We start from the raw sequence: 19,056 nt of genomic DNA on the forward strand, positions 1-19,056 counted from the left end.
AGGTGTGTGTGTGTGTGTGTGTGTGTGTGTGTGTGTGTGTGTGTGTGTGTGTGTGTGTGTGTGTGCAAGCAATACCAACACATGTATGGACTAATATCAATGGCAACAAATAACTGAATGAACTAAATCACGCGACGCCTGACCGATCTTCTCTCCCGCGGCTGTTTAATTAAAGAGAAATGCAACACACACACACACACACACACACACACACACACACACACACACACACACACACACACACACACACACACACGAAAAGAGAGAGAGAGAGAGAGAGAGAGAGAGAGAGAGAGAGAGAGAGAGAGAGAGAGAGAGAGAGAGAGAGAGAGAGAGAGAGAGAGAGAGAGAGAGAGAGAGTAAAATCAAGGCGTTACCAGTAATGGGGAGGGAGTGGCTGGGGTCCGCACTGTGAAAGGTTATCGGGAGCTCCTCTGAAAATTGTCGAGTTAGAGTGTCACGCTTGTCTTGCGGTGAGGAGAGAGCGAGAGAGAGAGAGAGAGAGAGAGAGAGAGAGAGAGAGAGAGAGAGAGAGAGAGAGAGAGAGAGAGAGAGAGAGGACAGGTAGCGATGGTGGTGGTGGTGGTAGTGTCCCAGCCTACTGTGGACATCGATTATCGGAGTCACGGTGCTCTCACTCGCTGATTGGCTTAACAGGTGTTGATATTGCCTTACCTCACAACGCTGAGCCCGCGATACCACCCACCCTCCCACCTACCCACCGGCACTCCACACAGTCTTAAGGTACCCAGCTGAGATTTTCCACTCGGCAGGAGGAGAAAGAAGATGTGGAAGGAAAGAAAAGGGCGGAAGAATAGGAAGTGATGATTGGATGAGGAATGTGAGAAAGAGATGATCAGATTGAAGGAGGATGATGAGGAGTAGGAGAGAGAGAGAGAGAGAGAGAGAGAGAGAGAGAGAGAGAGAGAGAGAGAGAGAGAGAGAGAGAGAGAGAGAGAGAGAGAGAGAGAGAGGAGGAAGAATATGAAGTGGAAGAAGAATATAAGGAGAAGGAAAATCAAAAAGAGGAAAAAAAGAGTAATAGGAGGAAAAGGAGGAGGAAGAGGAGGAAAAGGAGGAGGCGGCTTCTGGCTTCACATCAATACCCTGGTCGGTGTCGTGCTAAGGTTCGTTAGTCTAATAGCTTAATTAGTTTCCCTGTAATTCATTTTGACTATTACAATTTTTTTCCCTGACCTATTTCAGCGTCCAACTGGCATCGTTGCTATTCTTGGCTAACGAAGTATTAAAGAGTCGGTTCTATACTCATCCAGCCTTTACTGTTTCCTACTCCCCCTTCCCTTTCCTCGTGCGGCTGAATGGACGTCTGGAAACAGGAGCTAATAACCCAGAAAAAACGTCGCTGTATATTTCCAAATTAGTGAAAAAAATAAATAAATGAAATATGTAAGACTTGATATACGAAAGACACGTATAAGTAACTAAAAACATGGTAGATGTGCATTATACATCTTTTAATTAGCAGAAGATCAAAGAGAATACATAACTGAAATATAAAATGATAAATATGAGTAACCTTAAAGTATTGGCGCTGTTGAATTAACAAAACAGGCAGGACAAACAGGCTGCGGGTGTTGAGCCAACAAACTATTCTACACACCTGGTTGTCTCGTCATTACCTTACATTTCTAAATAATAGCGTATCAACATCAGGAAAACAAGTGCAGCTGCAAGGAATCATCAGGCTTTCATGTGGCAGTCCCTGTATAAAGCATCCCTATCTATTTCCACCTGTTATCACATACCTGGATCAAGAGAAACCTGCATACAGGATACACACACAACTAATATCGACACTCGGTCTCTACACACTCCATTTCCTTCTCCTTCGCATATTGAGCATCACTTCCTTTTCTCATCTCTTACGATTTCGGTCATAAGTCAAGTTACATTTTCCATTCAATTCCATTGCACCTTATATTTTTACCACTCAGTCTTAAGTTCTCTCATTTACTGACAGCCTTACAAATCTTGACAGCTGATAGATTCTTAGCGATCAGAGGACTCGCATCAGTTAGATGAAGTGAGCATAACATATTAGTCTATTTTTGTCTGTGATTCGACAACCTAAGATCCTCTCTCGGCAACTCCCATTAGGTGTCACCAAAGCGGATCAACCTTTTCTAACGCGCTAAGTCTTCTGCGCTTTCCTCAGTCACACCCACAAATGGGATGTCTTTTTTTTTTTCTTCTATTGAGTCGTCTTCTTCTTGCAGGTAGATCCATAACCAGCACCTTCGTCTCTACATACTCCTTGTGTCTCCTCATGACCCACCCAAACCATCTCAATCTCACCTCTTTGGCCTTGTTCCCAAACTGACGTATGTACATTATGCCTCTTGTGAATTCATTCGTGATTTTCTCCTACCTCGTCACTCTTAGAGAAAGTTGCAGCCTCTTTATTTCAGTGACTGTATAACCAAGGTTAATACGAATAAATGAATACTTTTAGAATAATCTCTTCAAAGTAAACTTCATTGCTCCTACTTCCTGGTGGGATCTACTAGATTCAGCTAAGCAAGGTGTACATTTTTCACAGCGTTCGTTTTCTTATTGAAGAGGGAAATAGCTGGATACTTTCAGTGTTCCGATGTGTTAGGGCGGATGTAATGTTTTCTGTCGGAGTAATTGAAGTAATCTGTGTGACTGGCATAAAATCTCGCTTTACATTTATATAAGACATTAATTAAAAATCCTGGTACGTGTTCAACTCCATCGCAAATTATTCTCACATATTAGAGCTAGAGGCAATATTTTACCAGGTATTTGCTACTAGCTGCCTGACTCTCTCTCTCTCTCTCTCTCTCTCTCTCTCTCTCTCTCTCTCTCTCTCTGACACACACACACACACACACTAATAGATATACGCACCCACTATCATATTAAACCCTCCAACAAATCCGATATCCAGGCATGATAAAAAGCGCACAACGCACATAAACCACATGTACACAAAATGCCATTAACTTCCAGCGTTTTAGATTAGGCGCGGAGAGGATGGATTAAACACGCCGCCCCTCAGTCGCCGAGATGAGCTATCCAACTGTACCTGGCCTAGTTAACGTTAATATCACTTACTACCAACCATCCTCACACTTGTTTTCTTTCCCTTTGTGTTTGATCTTCGAAACTTTCACACAATCATCGACTAACCTCAAAGGCACTAAATGGTTCTATCTTTTGTTTATTTTCACTTTTTTTTTTTTTAGAATCCTGGCTTTTTCGGTCAAGAGGTTGGTTGGTGAGTGTTTCCTTAAAAAAAAAAAAAATGCATATATTGAAGGCGAAACAGTAAGGTAGTTATTTCAATTCTACCTTATTTCTTTCCTTAAAAAAGTAAACTGACAAGTCATAATGCTATTGGTGTTTTGTTTTGTGTTATTTTCCCAAGGTCGTTCTTGATCTGTCGATGATTATAGTAGCTAACCTGATAGCTTTATTATTCTGGACAATCCTTTTGACCCTATTCTTTGCGGTATGGCATCTTCATTGGGCCTTTTTTTTTTTCCAGCCTTTTTGTTGCCTTTGGTCAGCGTCTCTTACATTAAAAAAAAAAAAAATGTTCGCGTCGTAAGGTTATCGTACTGGTGGATTGGTAAGGAAAGCACAGAGGGTGTTAAGCGGTGGGAAAGACTGTAATAGGCGTGGTTATGATTGCCAAGGTGTGTTCAAGTAAGATGCCGAGAGGTTGTTAGCACGAGGGGGTGATGGCACTGATTTGAGATGAGATGAGAAGAGAGTGGGATGTGATGAGACGAGAGTATGATGAGCTGAGAGTGTCATGAGAAAAGTGTGGTGAGAATCTGATGAAATAAGAATGTGATGAGAGGAGAGTGTGAAGAGATGAAAATGTAATGAGTTGAGAATGTAACGAGGTACGAGAGAAATGTGATGGAGGGAGAGTGAGTGTACACCGTGAGGATAACTGATGTGGTGGTGTTAACTGAAGAGCTTCGAAGTGTGAATCCAAGCAATGAAACTTTTTTTTTCCATCGATGTTAGTGGGTTGTGGTCATTGAGATTACTTTCCTTGTCCGGTCTTATTCATATGTCAAAAGAAATCAACAATAAGAGAAATCACAAATATTTTTTTTGCTACGTGCGACATGAAAGTAATCACATATCAGATCTGAGGCACAGGATAAAAAAAAACCTGGAAATGAGACAGAAAACCTACAATAACATCTAACTCCACTTTTTACCCATTACTTTGCCTTGGACGATCACCATGATACATTAAAGAAAGAGAAACCATGGGAAAAGAAGCTTACAAGAAAATCTTAAGAAAAATCTGTATAACCCAGCAAAGATAAAAAAGAAAAGTAAGTAGGTATGGGAAATGAGACAGGAAGAGGAGTGAAAGAGGGTGACGGTGAGGTACTAACAGACATTTGTCATTTGTTACTAGGAAAAGAAACGGAAATGAGAGAAAAACAATAGGGAAAAGTGAATGTTTTCTTGGAGAGAGAGAGAGAGAGAGAGAGAGAGAGAGAGAGAGAGAGAGAGAGAGAGAGAGAGAGAGAGAGAGAGAGAGAGAGAGAGAGAGAGAGAGAGAGAGAGAGAGAGAGAGAGAGAGAGAGATCCCATAGACAGCCGATTTAAGGGGGAAAATCTAAGGGAAGTTGAGAGGGAAACAGGATGAGAGAAGCAAGAAAAGTTTGTCTTTCCAACGGGATAAAAAAAAAAAGGTCGAGCTCGTTTCCATGGCAACAGATGAGCCTTGTGATGCTGAGCGAGTAAGCGCCGCCCACACCTCTAACATACTTACACGCCTCCTACACGCGCGCACACACACACGCACAGACACACGCACACTCACACGCACAGAAACATACACACACACACACACACACACACACACACAGACACAGACACACACACACACACACACACACACACACACAGACACACACACACGTACAGTCCATATGTCACCCATTAGAACACACACGCCATCTGCTTTCTCTCTCTCTCTCTCTCTCTCTCTCTCTCTCTCTCTCTCTCTCTCTCTCTCTCTCTCTCTCTCTCTCTCTTTCTGAACGCACACACCACCTCCCAAATCCCTACAAGGCCGCATCATCACCACGCCCGCACCTTCGCCTTCCCACGCCCACGCTCACGCTCTCTCCCCCACCTCTCCCTCTCTCCTGCACACATTAGCCGCCGGTCCTGCCACGCCCTTCCAATTCCACGTCCACGCCCAAATCACTCATCCTTGCAGTCACGCCCAGGCACACGTACTTTATTCCTCTCTCTCTCTCTCTCTCTCTCTCTCTCTCTCTTGCACACACACGCACACACACATATGATGCAATTCAATTTAGACTCCAATCTTGCTTCACTTTAAGTCTGTTTATAGAATCGGATGAGAAATGTGACGATCGATGGAAATTCCTGGTAGTGTTGATCATGATTTTTCTTTCTTTGCTTCCTCTTTTTTTTTTTTATTGCGTCATTCTCGATTTCTATTTATACACTAAGATGTTCACGTCGAGTTCATTTATCCCTCCTCTGCCGTGCCGTGTGGGGTTTGGGTTGGCTGCCTCCGTATCCTTGCTTCGCTTGCAGTGGGAGTTTTGGCATTTCTCATTCGTATTTATTGCTTGTCTTGCGGTCATAATTTAATGGCAAATCAATTACTGCATATTTTTCTCATATTTTTCTCCTTCCTCATCCTATTTCGCCTTCACCTCCACTTCTTCCTTCGTCTCTGCTTCGATTTCCTTCTTCTATTCCTCTCCCCTTGTACGTATAAAGAAAAATTTTGGCATCCATCTGTCTGGGTACACACACACACACACACACACACACACACACACACACACACACACACACACACACACACACACACACACACGAACAGCCCTGCCGGTCAATCGTGAACCTCAGCTGTCTGTCTGTCAATCGCCCTTCGCCTCGTCTGTCCATAAGCAAGTCAATTCATCAATAGCTAAACGAAGGTTCGTGATCACCACAAAACCAACACCGCACACACGTACCTCTCTCACACCTCGAATTATCCCACACACACACACACACACACACACACACACACACACACACACACACACGTCCTTGTTTCTATTTTTTCCTCTGTGTGCGTCTCTGTGTAAGATTGTGTGTATGTGTATGTGTGTATACAGAGGCAGGCGTGTGACTCAGGTGTGTGGTTCATGTGTGTGGCTCAGGTGTCCTCACGATACACACCTGCAGGCCTGTCCTGTCCTCTGCCTCCTCTCACTATATTCGGGAAGTGGACGTGAGTGGAGGGGGAGAAGTGAACGCGTGGATGTAGGGGAGAAGTGAAGTTTAAGGTGGTGAAGGGTGGATAGGGAGAGTTAGAGGGGTGGGGAGATGGAGGGTAGGTAGCGTGTCAGAGCTTGCACGCCCATTCTCCTCCCCTTCTCCCTATCCACCCCCTTCCCCCTCACTCCACCCTCACGCTTTCACGCAACCATCAGCTAAGCTCAAAGACACCAAATAATTTTACTTTTTATTTTCACTTTTTTTATCAGAAATTTTGCTTTTTCGGTCAAGAGCTTGGTTGGTGTGTGAAGTTCAGGTTAGGTGACGGTTCGGTTCCTTCTCATTTTTTTTTTTTATTATTTTCCCTATTTCTTTCCACTTTTACTTCTGGCATTACGGTTTAGGCTTCCTGCGTTCCGGATTTGCTTTAAGAATTCCAGCACATTTCTATTCTGGAAATCTTGGAGGTTTGTGTGTGTTTGGGAAGGTGTTTCTTACGCATGCAAACTTAATTTGTGCTTTCCATATTTAGATGTTTAAGTTACACAATTTTACGCATTCAGGCATGGAGGTGATGCTTTTTGTTTTACTCTTTACCTCTCTTTTTTTTTTTTTTTATGTAGCGCCTTTTTTTTTATACCTGTGCTTTCCATATTTAGATCTTCAAGTTACATGATTTTACGCATTCAAACACGGAGGTGTCGCTTTTTTTTTACTTTTCCTCTTTTTATGCAGTGCCTGTCTTTCTTTTCCTTTTTCATCCCAGCAGCGTTCGTCTCATGCATCGGCAGGCTTTTGATAATGTTTACTTCTTGTCGTTTTTCTTTGTTTATCGTGTAAACATATTATGAATCAACAACCTTCATTATGCATCGTAAAATTTTCTTATGCGTTAAAACTTTTTTCGGTATACACATCTGAACACATTTTTCTTTTTCTTTGCTGCTGCTCGACAACGTTAACTTTCAATCCAACTTTCATTATGTACAGCTTAATTGATTCACGTATAAAAATATTCATGTTCAAACTCATTCCTAAAACTATTATTTTTTCTCCTTACTGGCACAAGTTAATGACAAATTAGCTTGCTTTCTCAAGATTTTCTTCAAGAACTTCCTTTTACATTTTTTTTCACTATATTCAGAACATGTCAGGTATTGGGGAAATAATGAAGAGCGAGAGAAAAAAGAAGACTGCTTCGTTCCTTCCTTTACATCACAAGCGTCACCAGTCATTCATATTTAAATCAAGTGGCATTCATTTTTCATAGGATTAATTCAGCTTTATGGAAGAAGACATTGCAAAACGATATAGCCTTTCCTTTTGCATAAATAAAAGATGGATACTAATTCACGCGGCAATGAAAGTGAAGAAGGATGGAAATTGCTCCTTGAAATATATATAAAAGCGACTTGAAATCTTCGCCTCCGTCCATTCTTCTGCGTGATGGGCGACAAGGAGGCGATGTTGAATAAAACATGTCCTATTACAGAGTACTGAGTGAAGTGACGTGTTTTCAGCAGTACAAAGTGATTCTTGTTTGCCTCGATTGTAAAGTAAGTTCTCTCTCTCTCTCTCTCTCTCTCTCTCTCTCTCTCTCTCTCTCTCTCTCTCTCTCTCTCTCTCTCTCTCTCTCTCTCTCTCTCTGAAACACTATATATTAAGAGCACTCACACCCACCCACCCACCCACCCACACACACAGACAGACACACACACACACACACGCACACAACACTGCAACTCTCCCCACACACGCGTAAACAAACTCCTAACCTTAAATGTATGACAGCAATGACAAAAAAAAAAATAATAATAATAATAATTTAACACAAACGTAAGTAGATAAAAGTGAAGAAGAAAGGAGGAGGAGGAGCAGAGATAATAGTGTTGCCAAAAGCTTCACTCAGCCTAACACAGTAACGACATAAAACTATCTGGGGATTATTTTTAAACCTCCTCTTTCAAAAATGAGCCGCCGAGGTCATGCGTGTAGTACAGTCATTATACCCACGAGCATGACACACACACACACACACACACACACACACACACACACACATACTTCCTATGTACACAAAATGGAACGTGTTCGCTTTTTTTTTTTTTAAGTACACACACGAATGATTTCCTGTGTATGTGTGTGTGTGTGTGTGTGTGTGTGTGTGTGTGTGTGTGTGTGTGTGTGTGTGTGTGTGTGTGTGTGTGTTACCATTTCCCATTTCAGTATCTCTTATTCTAACCAAAATCAAAGACAGGCATCTAATTTCTGAGTAATCATCTAGTACCATCTTTCTACTTATCTTGGTTTCTCCACGCACCAGCAACGAAGAAATAAAAAAAAGAGCAAGAAAAAAAGAAAAGAATAGCTAAATCAAACTTTTCTCCTTCTAAAGACAAACAAAAAAGAATCCGCTCGTACATTACTTGCATATTGCTGTGAATCAATAATAAAAAAAATAAACAAATACAAGACGACCCGCTGTATTTCTTACCGGCACATTACGCCAACAACAGCAATAAGGGATCAACAATACTAACAGCCGCAGCAGCAATAAACAAAAACAACAAAGCCAACGTTACAAATAAAAATGTCAGAAAACTGCAAACATTATGGATATGAATGACAGTCTTTATTTTTTTCTTTTCTTGCAGTGATGATAACACACACACACACACACACACACACACACACACACACACACACACGCTATAAATAAATATTCAAAAGCAACCATATAAAAAAAAATGCAAAAAAAGTACAGTAACAAGTCGACCTTAAATTAAATCTTACCAGTCACCACACACACACACACACACACACACACAAGGACACTACAGCACACAACTCTACATCACACTTATACACACACTCGCTCACTCAATTTGGGCCGAAGAATAATAACTAAGCAATTGGAGTGAGTGAGTGATGTGGCGGAGTGTGAGCAGAGAATGGAAGGTGTGGCCAACATTCTGCTAACTCACAATTTACCTCTTGATAACCATTTAAGGAGTGCAAGCCGCCGCTCACTAATGAAAGGCTTTACCGCCAGGTGTTGTGTGTCGACTGCGTGTGTGCGTCCTGCTCCCAATTACAGTGTGTGTGTGTGTGTGTGTGTCAGAGAGAGAGAGGGAGTCTGTGTGTGTGTGTGTGTGTGTGTGTGTGTGTGTGTGTGTGTCAGAGAGAGAGAGAGAGAGAGAGAGAGAGAGAGAGAGAGAGAGAGAGAGAGAGAGAGAGAGAGAGAGAGAGAGAGAGAGTGTGTGTGTGTGTGTGATTCATTTCTCTCTCTCTCTCTCTCTCTCTCGCATATACTGCCACGTGTAGGCCTGATGGTTACTCTCTCTCTCTCTCTCTCTCTCTCTCTCTCTCTCTCTCTCTCTCTCTCTCTCTCTCTCTCTCTCTCTCTCTCTCTCTCTCTCTCTCTCTCTCATATACTGCCACGTGTAGGCCTGATGGTTAAAAGCAACTTCCCATATTTTTTTCTTATGTTCTTATGTTTATCTTATATTGTTCTTTCTTTCTAAGCTGGACACTTCCCACAAAACTACCACAACCATCACTATCACACCCCCTTACTCACTACCGAAACCTTAAAAGATTATCCAATTCCAGTAGTTTTGGTGTTGATGTGATGGAGGTAGTAGTTCCGGTGGCTGTAGGAAAGTGATACGCATATTATGTAAAACAATAGCAACAACAGCAGGGGCAATGAAAGCACCAATAGTAGTAGGAGCAACAGCAGCAACAGAAGACTCGTATTTACATTATAAATCAGCTGTACATATATACGTAATGGCGCTGGAGTTTGCATGATATATCTTAACCATTTCTGCGTTGGCTTCTTGCGTATGATAAGACCAATTTGCATATTCGTATTCTCTCTCTCTCTCTCTCTCTCTCTCTCTCTCTCTCTCTCTCTCTCTCTCTCTCTCTCTCTCTCTCTCTCTCTCTCTCTCGTTCCCCGCCCTTAACACTCACCCACTATGGTTACTCTCCCCCAACGCAAAACCCTTAATTTCTATGTACATTTCCGATGCAGGTATTCAATAAGTATAGTATTTACACCACGTGATATGATGTAGACCGACAGGCCAAGGACATACACGTCACAGACACGAAGGGTGCATACAGGGCGGCCACCTCTGTTTAGCTCTGCGTCCTAAGTACATAAGAACTTGCATATTCTAGTGATCAGCGGAGATAAAGTAGACAGGTGTAACCATAACAGGCAGGCCCACTGAGAGGAGCCTGGCTAAATGTGTTCCCTCATTCAGACGCCCTAAGCTAGTGTGGTGTAACATTTCCTACATCCCACCTGATGGTGCGCCACATACCTACAATAGCCCCAGTTTCTTTTTTTTTTTTTTCATACATAAGGGAGGTCGATTTAAAAAAAAAAAAAAAAAAATCCAGAATAAAAATCTAGCTAATTATCTACTTCAAAAAAATAAAGAAAGATTTTGAACTTCACCCGTGTAATGATACAACGATAGGTAGTAAAGGGGATCTTGAGATGTTATCAGCAGTCAAATATCATAGGTCCAAAAAAATGGTGCTTGGATACAGTGCTTTCAGTAAACAACACAGAATTATAAAACAAAAATAAAACAATCTCCGCAGTCCAACAAATATATCTGAAATCACTAGTTTTACGATAATATTGGAAAGAAAGATTCAGAGGATGCAAAGGAAAATGGGAATAAAAAACAACACGGTGCACCTAGCAAAATATGAGGGATGACAAGATATCATAGCTTAGGGAGCACACCAAAGTTAAAAAAATTACACAACAATCGAGGCATTTCTTGTTAGAATTTTTCCCCTATAATTAGTAACAGATTTTAAGACACTTTTTTGTACTATGTCAAATGATCATGTAACTTAGGAAAGACACAGTCAACCTTATATCGTCTTTCTTTCTGTGTCTTTGGAAATATTTTTAGAGTATCTCAGAACAACCACAGCAGTCAAAGGATCAATAAATGTAGACAAGCGCAGAATTCTCCAGAACAACGGAATGACGATATTGGAATGATAAAAAATAAGAGCAAGATAAATATAATTACATGGAGATGAAACAGATTGCACTAGGATGTTCTGATACAGACATATAGACAGCAAACATAAATGAAGTAGAAAGTTAGTGAAGAAACCTTGATGATGATTGATGATTATGATGAAAATTAAATGAAAATCTCAGAAAACTTACACACAATTGAAGGAAAAAAAAAAGAAAATGGACCGGATTCATACATGTAAGCAAAGAAAATACAGTAAGCTTCATGAAAAAAAAAAAAAGGTATTTGAGAAAACTAACGGCAGCTGAAGACAAGGGAGAGAACCGAAGCGAATTGGATGAATAGATAATAAAAGACAAAGAGGATCAGAGGGTCGACTGGATGAAGAGGACGACTGAAAACATAAGATGCAAAAAAAAAAAAAAAAAAAAAAAGAAATGAAAAAAAAGAAAAACAAAAAAAAGAGGAAGGGGAAGAACGAAGAAGCCAAATGAAAAAAAAAAAATAAAAAGAACCAGGAGAATGAAATTAAGAAGCACATGCAAACTAGAGGGAAAGCTGAAGGGGGAAAAAAAGCCTGACGCGAAAGAAAGGCATCACAAAGAAGGTAAGGAAGAAAAAAACTGAAGTGAAGCAAAAAATAAAACTTTGAGAACAATGGAGGAATGAAGATAAAAAGGCGGAGGAACATGTAAAATGATGATGACGAAGAATATGAGAAGGACGAGGAGAAAGAAAAGGAGGAGGAGGAGGAGGAGGAGGAGGAAAGAGAGCAGAAAGTGGAGTTGGTGGTTGGGAGGAGGAGGAGGAGGAGGAGGAGGAGGAGGAGGAGGAGGAGGAGGAGGAGGAGGAGGAGGACAGAGAACAGCTAAAGGAGTAGTGGCAGAGAGTAGAGGGGAGATAGAAGGGGATGGATAAAGAGTAAAGAGTAAGGAGAGAGAGAGAGAGAGAGAGAGAGAGAGAGAGAGAGAGAGAGAGAGAGAGAGAGAGAGAGAGAGAGAGAGAGAGAGAGAGAGAGAGAGAGAGAGAGAGAGAGAGAGAGAGTGTTCATGCTAATCAATATCCCAAGTGACATAAAGGGTTGTGCTCCAAGCTGGCAAGACTGAAAGACACACCCCACTGGGTCTCGATCCATAACACCTTAACGTGAACGAAGCCCGTGATTTATTTATACAATGTACAAGTGGCTCCTGCAAGATCATTACGACAAAGTATGGATTGTGTTTGCCTCGCCTCTGCGTTAGTGTGCGTGCATGCGTGTGTGTGTGTGTGTGTGTGTGTGTGTGTGTGTGTGTGTGTGTGTGTGTGTGTGTGTGTGTGTGTGTGTGTGTGTGTGGATGGATAGATATAAAGTATGGGGGTGATGAAAAGGAGAAAAAGACAGAGAACTAAAGGTGACAGAGGAGCGTTTCAAGAAATGCACACCATAAGATACTCGTCTACACAACACGGATTAAGAGAAGTGTCCCATGTGCGAATGAATGATGAGGAAGAGAGGAAGTGAGAGAGCGAACCGAGAGGGAGAGAGTCACCTGACACCAATATTTACAAGCATATTTCTGCGTGGCATAAACATAAAAAGTAGTGTTTGCTAATGCATAGTAAGGCTGTAAAACGATGATATTCCTTCTTAGTACTGAGAGAGAGAGAGAGAGAGAGAGAGAGAGAGAGAGAGAGAGAGAGAGAGAGAGAGAGAGAGAGAGAGAGAGAGAGAGAGAGAGAGAGAGAGAGAAAATGTCTGAAAGGTATTGGCTAGGTGCAGGTAAGAGAGGGCACGAAGTAAACAGGTGGATTCCCATGCATTTCAAAGTAGGCATTTACTCGTTTAAATCTTTGAACAACACTTGATATCAATATTTATTTCTCCACCCCTCACTTGCTCGCTTGCTCACGTCCCTCGTCTTCATCATTCCTCCTAAAAATTCTCTCTCTCTCTCTCTCTCTCTCTCTCTCTCTCTCTCTCTCTCTCTCTCTCTCTCTCTCTCTCTCTCTCTCTCAACAATCCACATCTCCTATCATTATTTTCTTGAATATAGAAAATAATTAAGCCACAGTGAAAAATAAAATATTATCGAAAAGGAAAAACGAAGGAAGAGAAGGGTGGAGGAGGAGAAAGAAGAGCGTGTCTTCTTCCACCAACTTCCAATTTTATTAATGGTGGCAGCTAATACTTTTGACATCAATTAAAATCCAGTTCCGCCTCAATTAAGCTTTTTTTTTTTTTTTGTTGAGTGAGTGACGTCTGGCCCGTGACGCAGGAAGGGAAGATGTTGACGAATAGAACAAGGAAGACGAATCGTTGTTGACTCCTTCGCTCCAAGATGCTTTACGAGTCTCAGTGTCTCTGCTTATTGGCTACCTTTATGTCTGGCTCGGATGTTGATTGGGTGGTTGAATGGCAGTAAGAGCGAGTTGTTTGTATGAAGGGTTATTGAGTATATGTATCTCTACGTGCGTTAGTAAACATACAAATTAAAGAAAAACAAGAACATCCGTTTTTTTTTTAATTGTATATATTTCAGATAGAAAAAAAAATACTGAGGGAGAGAAAGAAAGGGAGGAAAAAAGAGTAAGAGAGAGAGAAACAAATAGGAAGACAGACCGATAGACTAAGAAACAGACAAACAAAAATAGCACGATTGGCAGACAGACGAATAAAAACAAAGACAGAAAGAAATCCATTCAGCATTATCCCATCACCATCACGACTAGCAACCACCCACACAACACTATTATTATTTTCACTGTTTCTCTCTTACCGCACCGAACACCATCACTAAAATCTTCATCACTATACCAAAAATCATTGCCACCATCACTCCCAAACACCATCACCATCATGCACACATCACCATCACTACACACACCCATGGATTTTAACATATCAAATGAAAATTAACCTGTAATAGATGCAACCCGCTCTCTTGAAATAGCACCTTATCATCATCACCATCACTACCACGACAACTACCATCAACAAGACCAACGCAAACCTAACGACCATTTTCTTACGAGAGAGAGAGAGAGAGAGAGAGAGAGAGAGAGAGAGAGAGAGAGAGAGAGAGAGAGAGAGAGAGAGAGAGAGAGAGAGAGAGAGAGAAGAGGGGGGTTAAAAGTAATTTAAAAAACTATTTTGGGCGAGTTTGCGGTCAAATTATAAAGTAATCTGGGACTTTCTAGAGCACGTTACGGCGAATATATCCAATAATTTAACTTGAGGCCTCAGTCACAGCACAGCACACCGTGTATACAGCGGAGAGAGAGAGAGAGAGAGAGAGAGAGAGAGAGAGAGAGAGAGAGAGAGAGAGAGAGAGAGAGAGAGAGAGAGAGAGAGAGAGAGAATACTGATGAACTGACAAATAGAGAGGGACGCACAAAGATAGAAAAACAGATAATTTGATGGACGGAGATAAGAAAAAAGTATGACGAACAGAGAGAGAGAGAGAGAGAGAGAGAGAGAGAGAGAGAGAGAGAGAGAGAGAGAGAGAGAGAGAGTGTGTGTGTGTGTGTGTTAAGGCCTAAAAAAAAAAAGAGGAGAAAAAGGCAAATTTCTGGGGTTATTTTTCAGACAAAGAAAGGCTCTTAGTGGTCTCGCGGGTGAAGCTTCGACTAATGTGTTCACCTTCGCTGTTTTCTTTCCTTCTTTCTTTCCTTTTAAGATGAACGATTTTGTAGCTTTTCTCTTGTTTCTAATTGCAGCATTTTGCGTTCTTATGAGATTGTTATTAACTTTGGCTTCTAATTTTTACTGTTTTTTTATTCATAATGTATCTTTCTTCCTTCCTTCATTTATTTTATTTTATTTTTTTTCTTACGATTTTCTTTGTTTATTTTTTTGACAATTTTTTTTTTTTTTCATGTATATACTATCCCTCTTTTCATGATCTGATATTTACTTTCCTTTCATAGATTTTTTTTAGTTTTATTCTCTTGCAAATTTATTTACATTTCCTTCTAAATATTCGACCTATTTTCTTCTTTATTTTCTTAGTAATCTTTTTTTTTATTTTCAACAATTTTTTTTAATCTATATATATTTTTTCTTGGTTATGATTTTTTATTATTATTATTCTTTCCAGTCTTTCTATTCGCAATTTTTTTTTATCACAGTGTCATGCTCCGACATTACGTTGCATCAAAGTATGTTTAAAAGAGTTACCCATTTCTCAAAGCCCGCAGGACATTTTCCTTCATTAATTGTTACATTATCGTTTCTTTTGCCACTACTCCCTTAATAATTATACAAATTTTATCAATGCCGCAACTTTATTTTCTTCTTACTTACAGATATATAGTTTCTAAGTTTAGAGTTTTGTTTTGCTTTTATATCTAAACCTTTATACTTTTAGAATTTACTTAATTTGTGACGCGTATCTCATTAATCCCAACAACCATATACTTTCATACAACTGGCGTACAAATAGACACCTTACATTCCATCACTACTTTTTCATTTATTTCTTTGCTTTCAATTTTCACTATTTTTCATCAATATAATTCCAGTCGTGCCTATAAGTTCCTAGAAGTGTTTTTATCCATTAAAAAGAAGACCAGAAATATGAGACAGAATAATAAAAGAGTATTTCCTGGAGAGAGTGATAGAAAATGTATTATTGTTGTTAGTGCTCTCTCTCTCTCTCTCTCTCTCTCTCTCTCTCTCTCTCTCTCTCTCTCTCTCTCTCACACACACACACACACACTCATAATTTCTCAACTACCATTACTACCACTACTATTACTACGAAAACCACCTCTTCAATAACATCCAAAACAACAACTAGTACTACTATTACTATTACTCCTACTGCTACTATGCTGCTGCTGCTGCTACTGCTACTACTACTACTACTACTACTACTACTACTACTACTACTACTTAACCATTCAAGGCAGTGTTCGCTTTAATGATGTGACTGCATTACTTGCTATGCTAATCCTTCCCTTCACGACCCACATGATGCCCCTCGTGTCTAGCATTGGCTTCCTCTCCTCATCCCTCGACATAAACTGTGGCTGGAGACATTACAACACACGCACCATCCCCCCTCAGCTCTACACCCCTTAACTCTACACTCCTTAGTATAAATAGAGCGGGTCATTATAAACAGCCTCACTTAGGGCCCCCGAAAAAGACATGAACATGCTCCAGCAACACCTCCCTCAGCTCCACACTCCTTGCTTAAGAATAAGTAGTAAGGCTTAATATAAACAGCCTCGCAAGAGACTTGAAAGAATCATAATGCAGTTTATTATTCTTCTTCCCTTTGGTGATCTTGTCATGGGGAAAGAACTGAAATTATTGTTGCATACATTCCTCAACTTTATTTCCATTTTGCGTATTTGCTATTTTTTACGGATATTATTTATTTATTTAGTTGTTTATTATTTATCTCTTTACTTATCTATTTTTGGAATCTCTGGGACAATGAGAGAGCTTCTAAAAGATCAAATTGACATGGAAGTCATTGGAATTTTTCTGAGACATCTCAGTTGTACCTCGTCTCTCAGCGCCTGTGTTCTCTTGTCCATCACACACTTAAAGAGGAACAAATACACTTCTCTCTATTTTTTCCTACGACCTTTAGCGCAGTAAGGCGGCTTCTATTTTTTTAATCAAATTAAATATGTAGGCACCTGATTTTTATGACAAACTTCCAATGGATATATTAACTGTAAATTAAATATAATGACGGTTGAATATCGTAAAAAAAATTAAAAGGTCGATGCGGAAGTAAATTTCTATAAATGTTTCGCATATATTTCGCAGTCATACACAGTGTGAACATTTATTTAAGAAGGTTTATGGAATAATTAATTTTTTTTGTGGATTGAATGCTTTTTAAAACTACCGCGCGTAGTATCTCGGTCTCATTTTGTTACTTTTCTACCATCATTGAGGTCGGGCCAAACAAGCATCCTTACGGCACACACCACGTCGCAATAAATACTTAAATGGACAAACAACTTTATAATATCTGGTGCATGTATTTTGATTTTTTTTGTTTTGTTTTAACTTTGTCGATAGATTTTGATTTTAGATAGAAAACAATGACCTAAGTCTTTCATTGGACCTTAAAATCTAATGTAATTGTAGAAAACCACCATGCATCTAGTGTTCCCTACAGTGCTCCTAAGGTCACACAACTCTTTATCATATATTTCTGTTCTCTGACTCGAAGAAAGACACACTGATGACGAGCGACAGCATGGATAATAAATAAATGAATAAATAAATACATAAATAATTTTCTGTCATATCTGGTGATGTGTATCTTCTCTAATTTTACTTTTTTTTTTTTAGGGTGTGGCCTTTAATTTCAAGGTTAAAAACCACAGAACTTTTTTGTTTTGGTGTTATCGTTGCTTCTGTCTAAGTGTAGCGTTAGATCTCAGTTACAACCTATTTATTTCGTATTCCTAGCGGAGCAGTTTACTACAACGGCTACCTAAACTGAGTGAAGTAAACCAATGTGAAAGTGGAGCGGGTTTTCTTTTAAGAGTACCAATTCTTTATAACCAACCACCTTCCACACACTTCACCACCACCACCACCACCACTAAGTAACCTATCCATATCGCCACCTCAACTCTCATCACTTCCATCTCCTCTTACATCCCTTACTTCCACACAGTCTCTACACTACCAGCCTCTCCACCACCACTTACAAGTCCTCTTCGTCACCTCACCCAATGGCACACCTCTTACTTCCCTCCCTATAACCTCCTTCAATACACAGCCAACATGCCCTCGCCTTAACCACTCACGTCACAACCACCACTCACCCACGTCCTTCCTTATTCATAGTAATATATAAATACTAACTTACACATACCAAACAATGCACCAACACCTAAATATAATTCTAATCTACATCATATGCCTAATACGTGAACAAAATTAGCCTTGACTATCTCCCTTTTGTTGATATGCAGAAACTCGCAGCTCCGCCACCACCACTTCCTCTTTCTAATACCTTACTTTCACTCATAATCTCGAATAGAAATCTCAGGGTAAGTAAAATAACAATATTTCTTCTCTCATCTTTCACTTACCGAAAGGAATATACGAGGGATGAATAGGCCGCACAACGCACTAACACACGCACACGCATCTAAGACTCCGCTCGGCACTGACTGCTTAGGCCAGGGAGGTGAAGCCTGAAGCCTAGACGCGAAACTCGTGCTCGAAGCTTTACGACACTATACGAAACAGAGTGAGGAAGAAAACAAGGATTAATGTAAAAAATATTCAAGTACGCATTTATTTACTTGTTTACCTATCTATCTATCTCTCTATTTGCCTATCTACCTATCTCCTTATCAATCAATCAATTTATTTACATACCTTTACAACATTCATGTATCCCTAACCTTCAAATACCCAAAGCAAAAATCATCACCATCATTATTTAACGAAATATCTAACACATACACCAATACATTAACACTGAGTCTCTCATCGCGTGGTAGTTTTTAGCAGATAAGCCTGAAAATAAAGAAATAGTAAAATTCTTTGCGCCCGTCTTCTGAAGGTTGGCATCCCTGCAAGTGTTATTCTCGCTGAAGGGTTGGCATCCTTGCAGGCGGTGTTCTTGTCACAAACTGGTTATTATAGTCATCATTATTATGCCGTATAATTACTTATATTTTGTATATGTAATCATGTTATTATTTCCAATAGTCATTATAGAAAAGGAATATTTATTGACAAAGGTGATTGACTGACTGACAGAGAGAGAGAGAGAGAGAGAGAGAGAGAGAGAGAGAGAGA

At 40.1% G+C, this 19,056-nt stretch overlaps 1 protein-coding gene across 10 annotated transcripts in view; it reads right to left on the reverse strand.

Moving 5' to 3' along the window:
* LOC135099722 (uncharacterized) overlaps positions 1–18,412 on the reverse strand; it is a 353,588-nt gene extending 335,176 nt beyond the window's left edge. For all 10 annotated transcript variants that reach the window (XR_010268324.1, XR_010268323.1, XR_010268314.1 and 7 more), the window contains exon 1: positions 18,339–18,412. Coding sequence is in view for 2 of the 10 variants with exons in the window: in XM_064002216.1 (XP_063858286.1) it covers positions 18,339–18,397 (59 nt within the window). In the remaining 8 variants the exon portion in view is untranslated. The remainder of the gene's footprint in view (positions 1–18,338) is intronic.
* Between the last annotated feature and the right edge of the window lie 644 nt (positions 18,413–19,056).

This window comes from Scylla paramamosain, chromosome 1 (assembly GCF_035594125.1).
Source record: "Scylla paramamosain isolate STU-SP2022 chromosome 1, ASM3559412v1, whole genome shotgun sequence".
In the NCBI taxonomy this organism is placed as follows: Eukaryota; Metazoa; Arthropoda; class Malacostraca; order Decapoda; family Portunidae; genus Scylla; species Scylla paramamosain.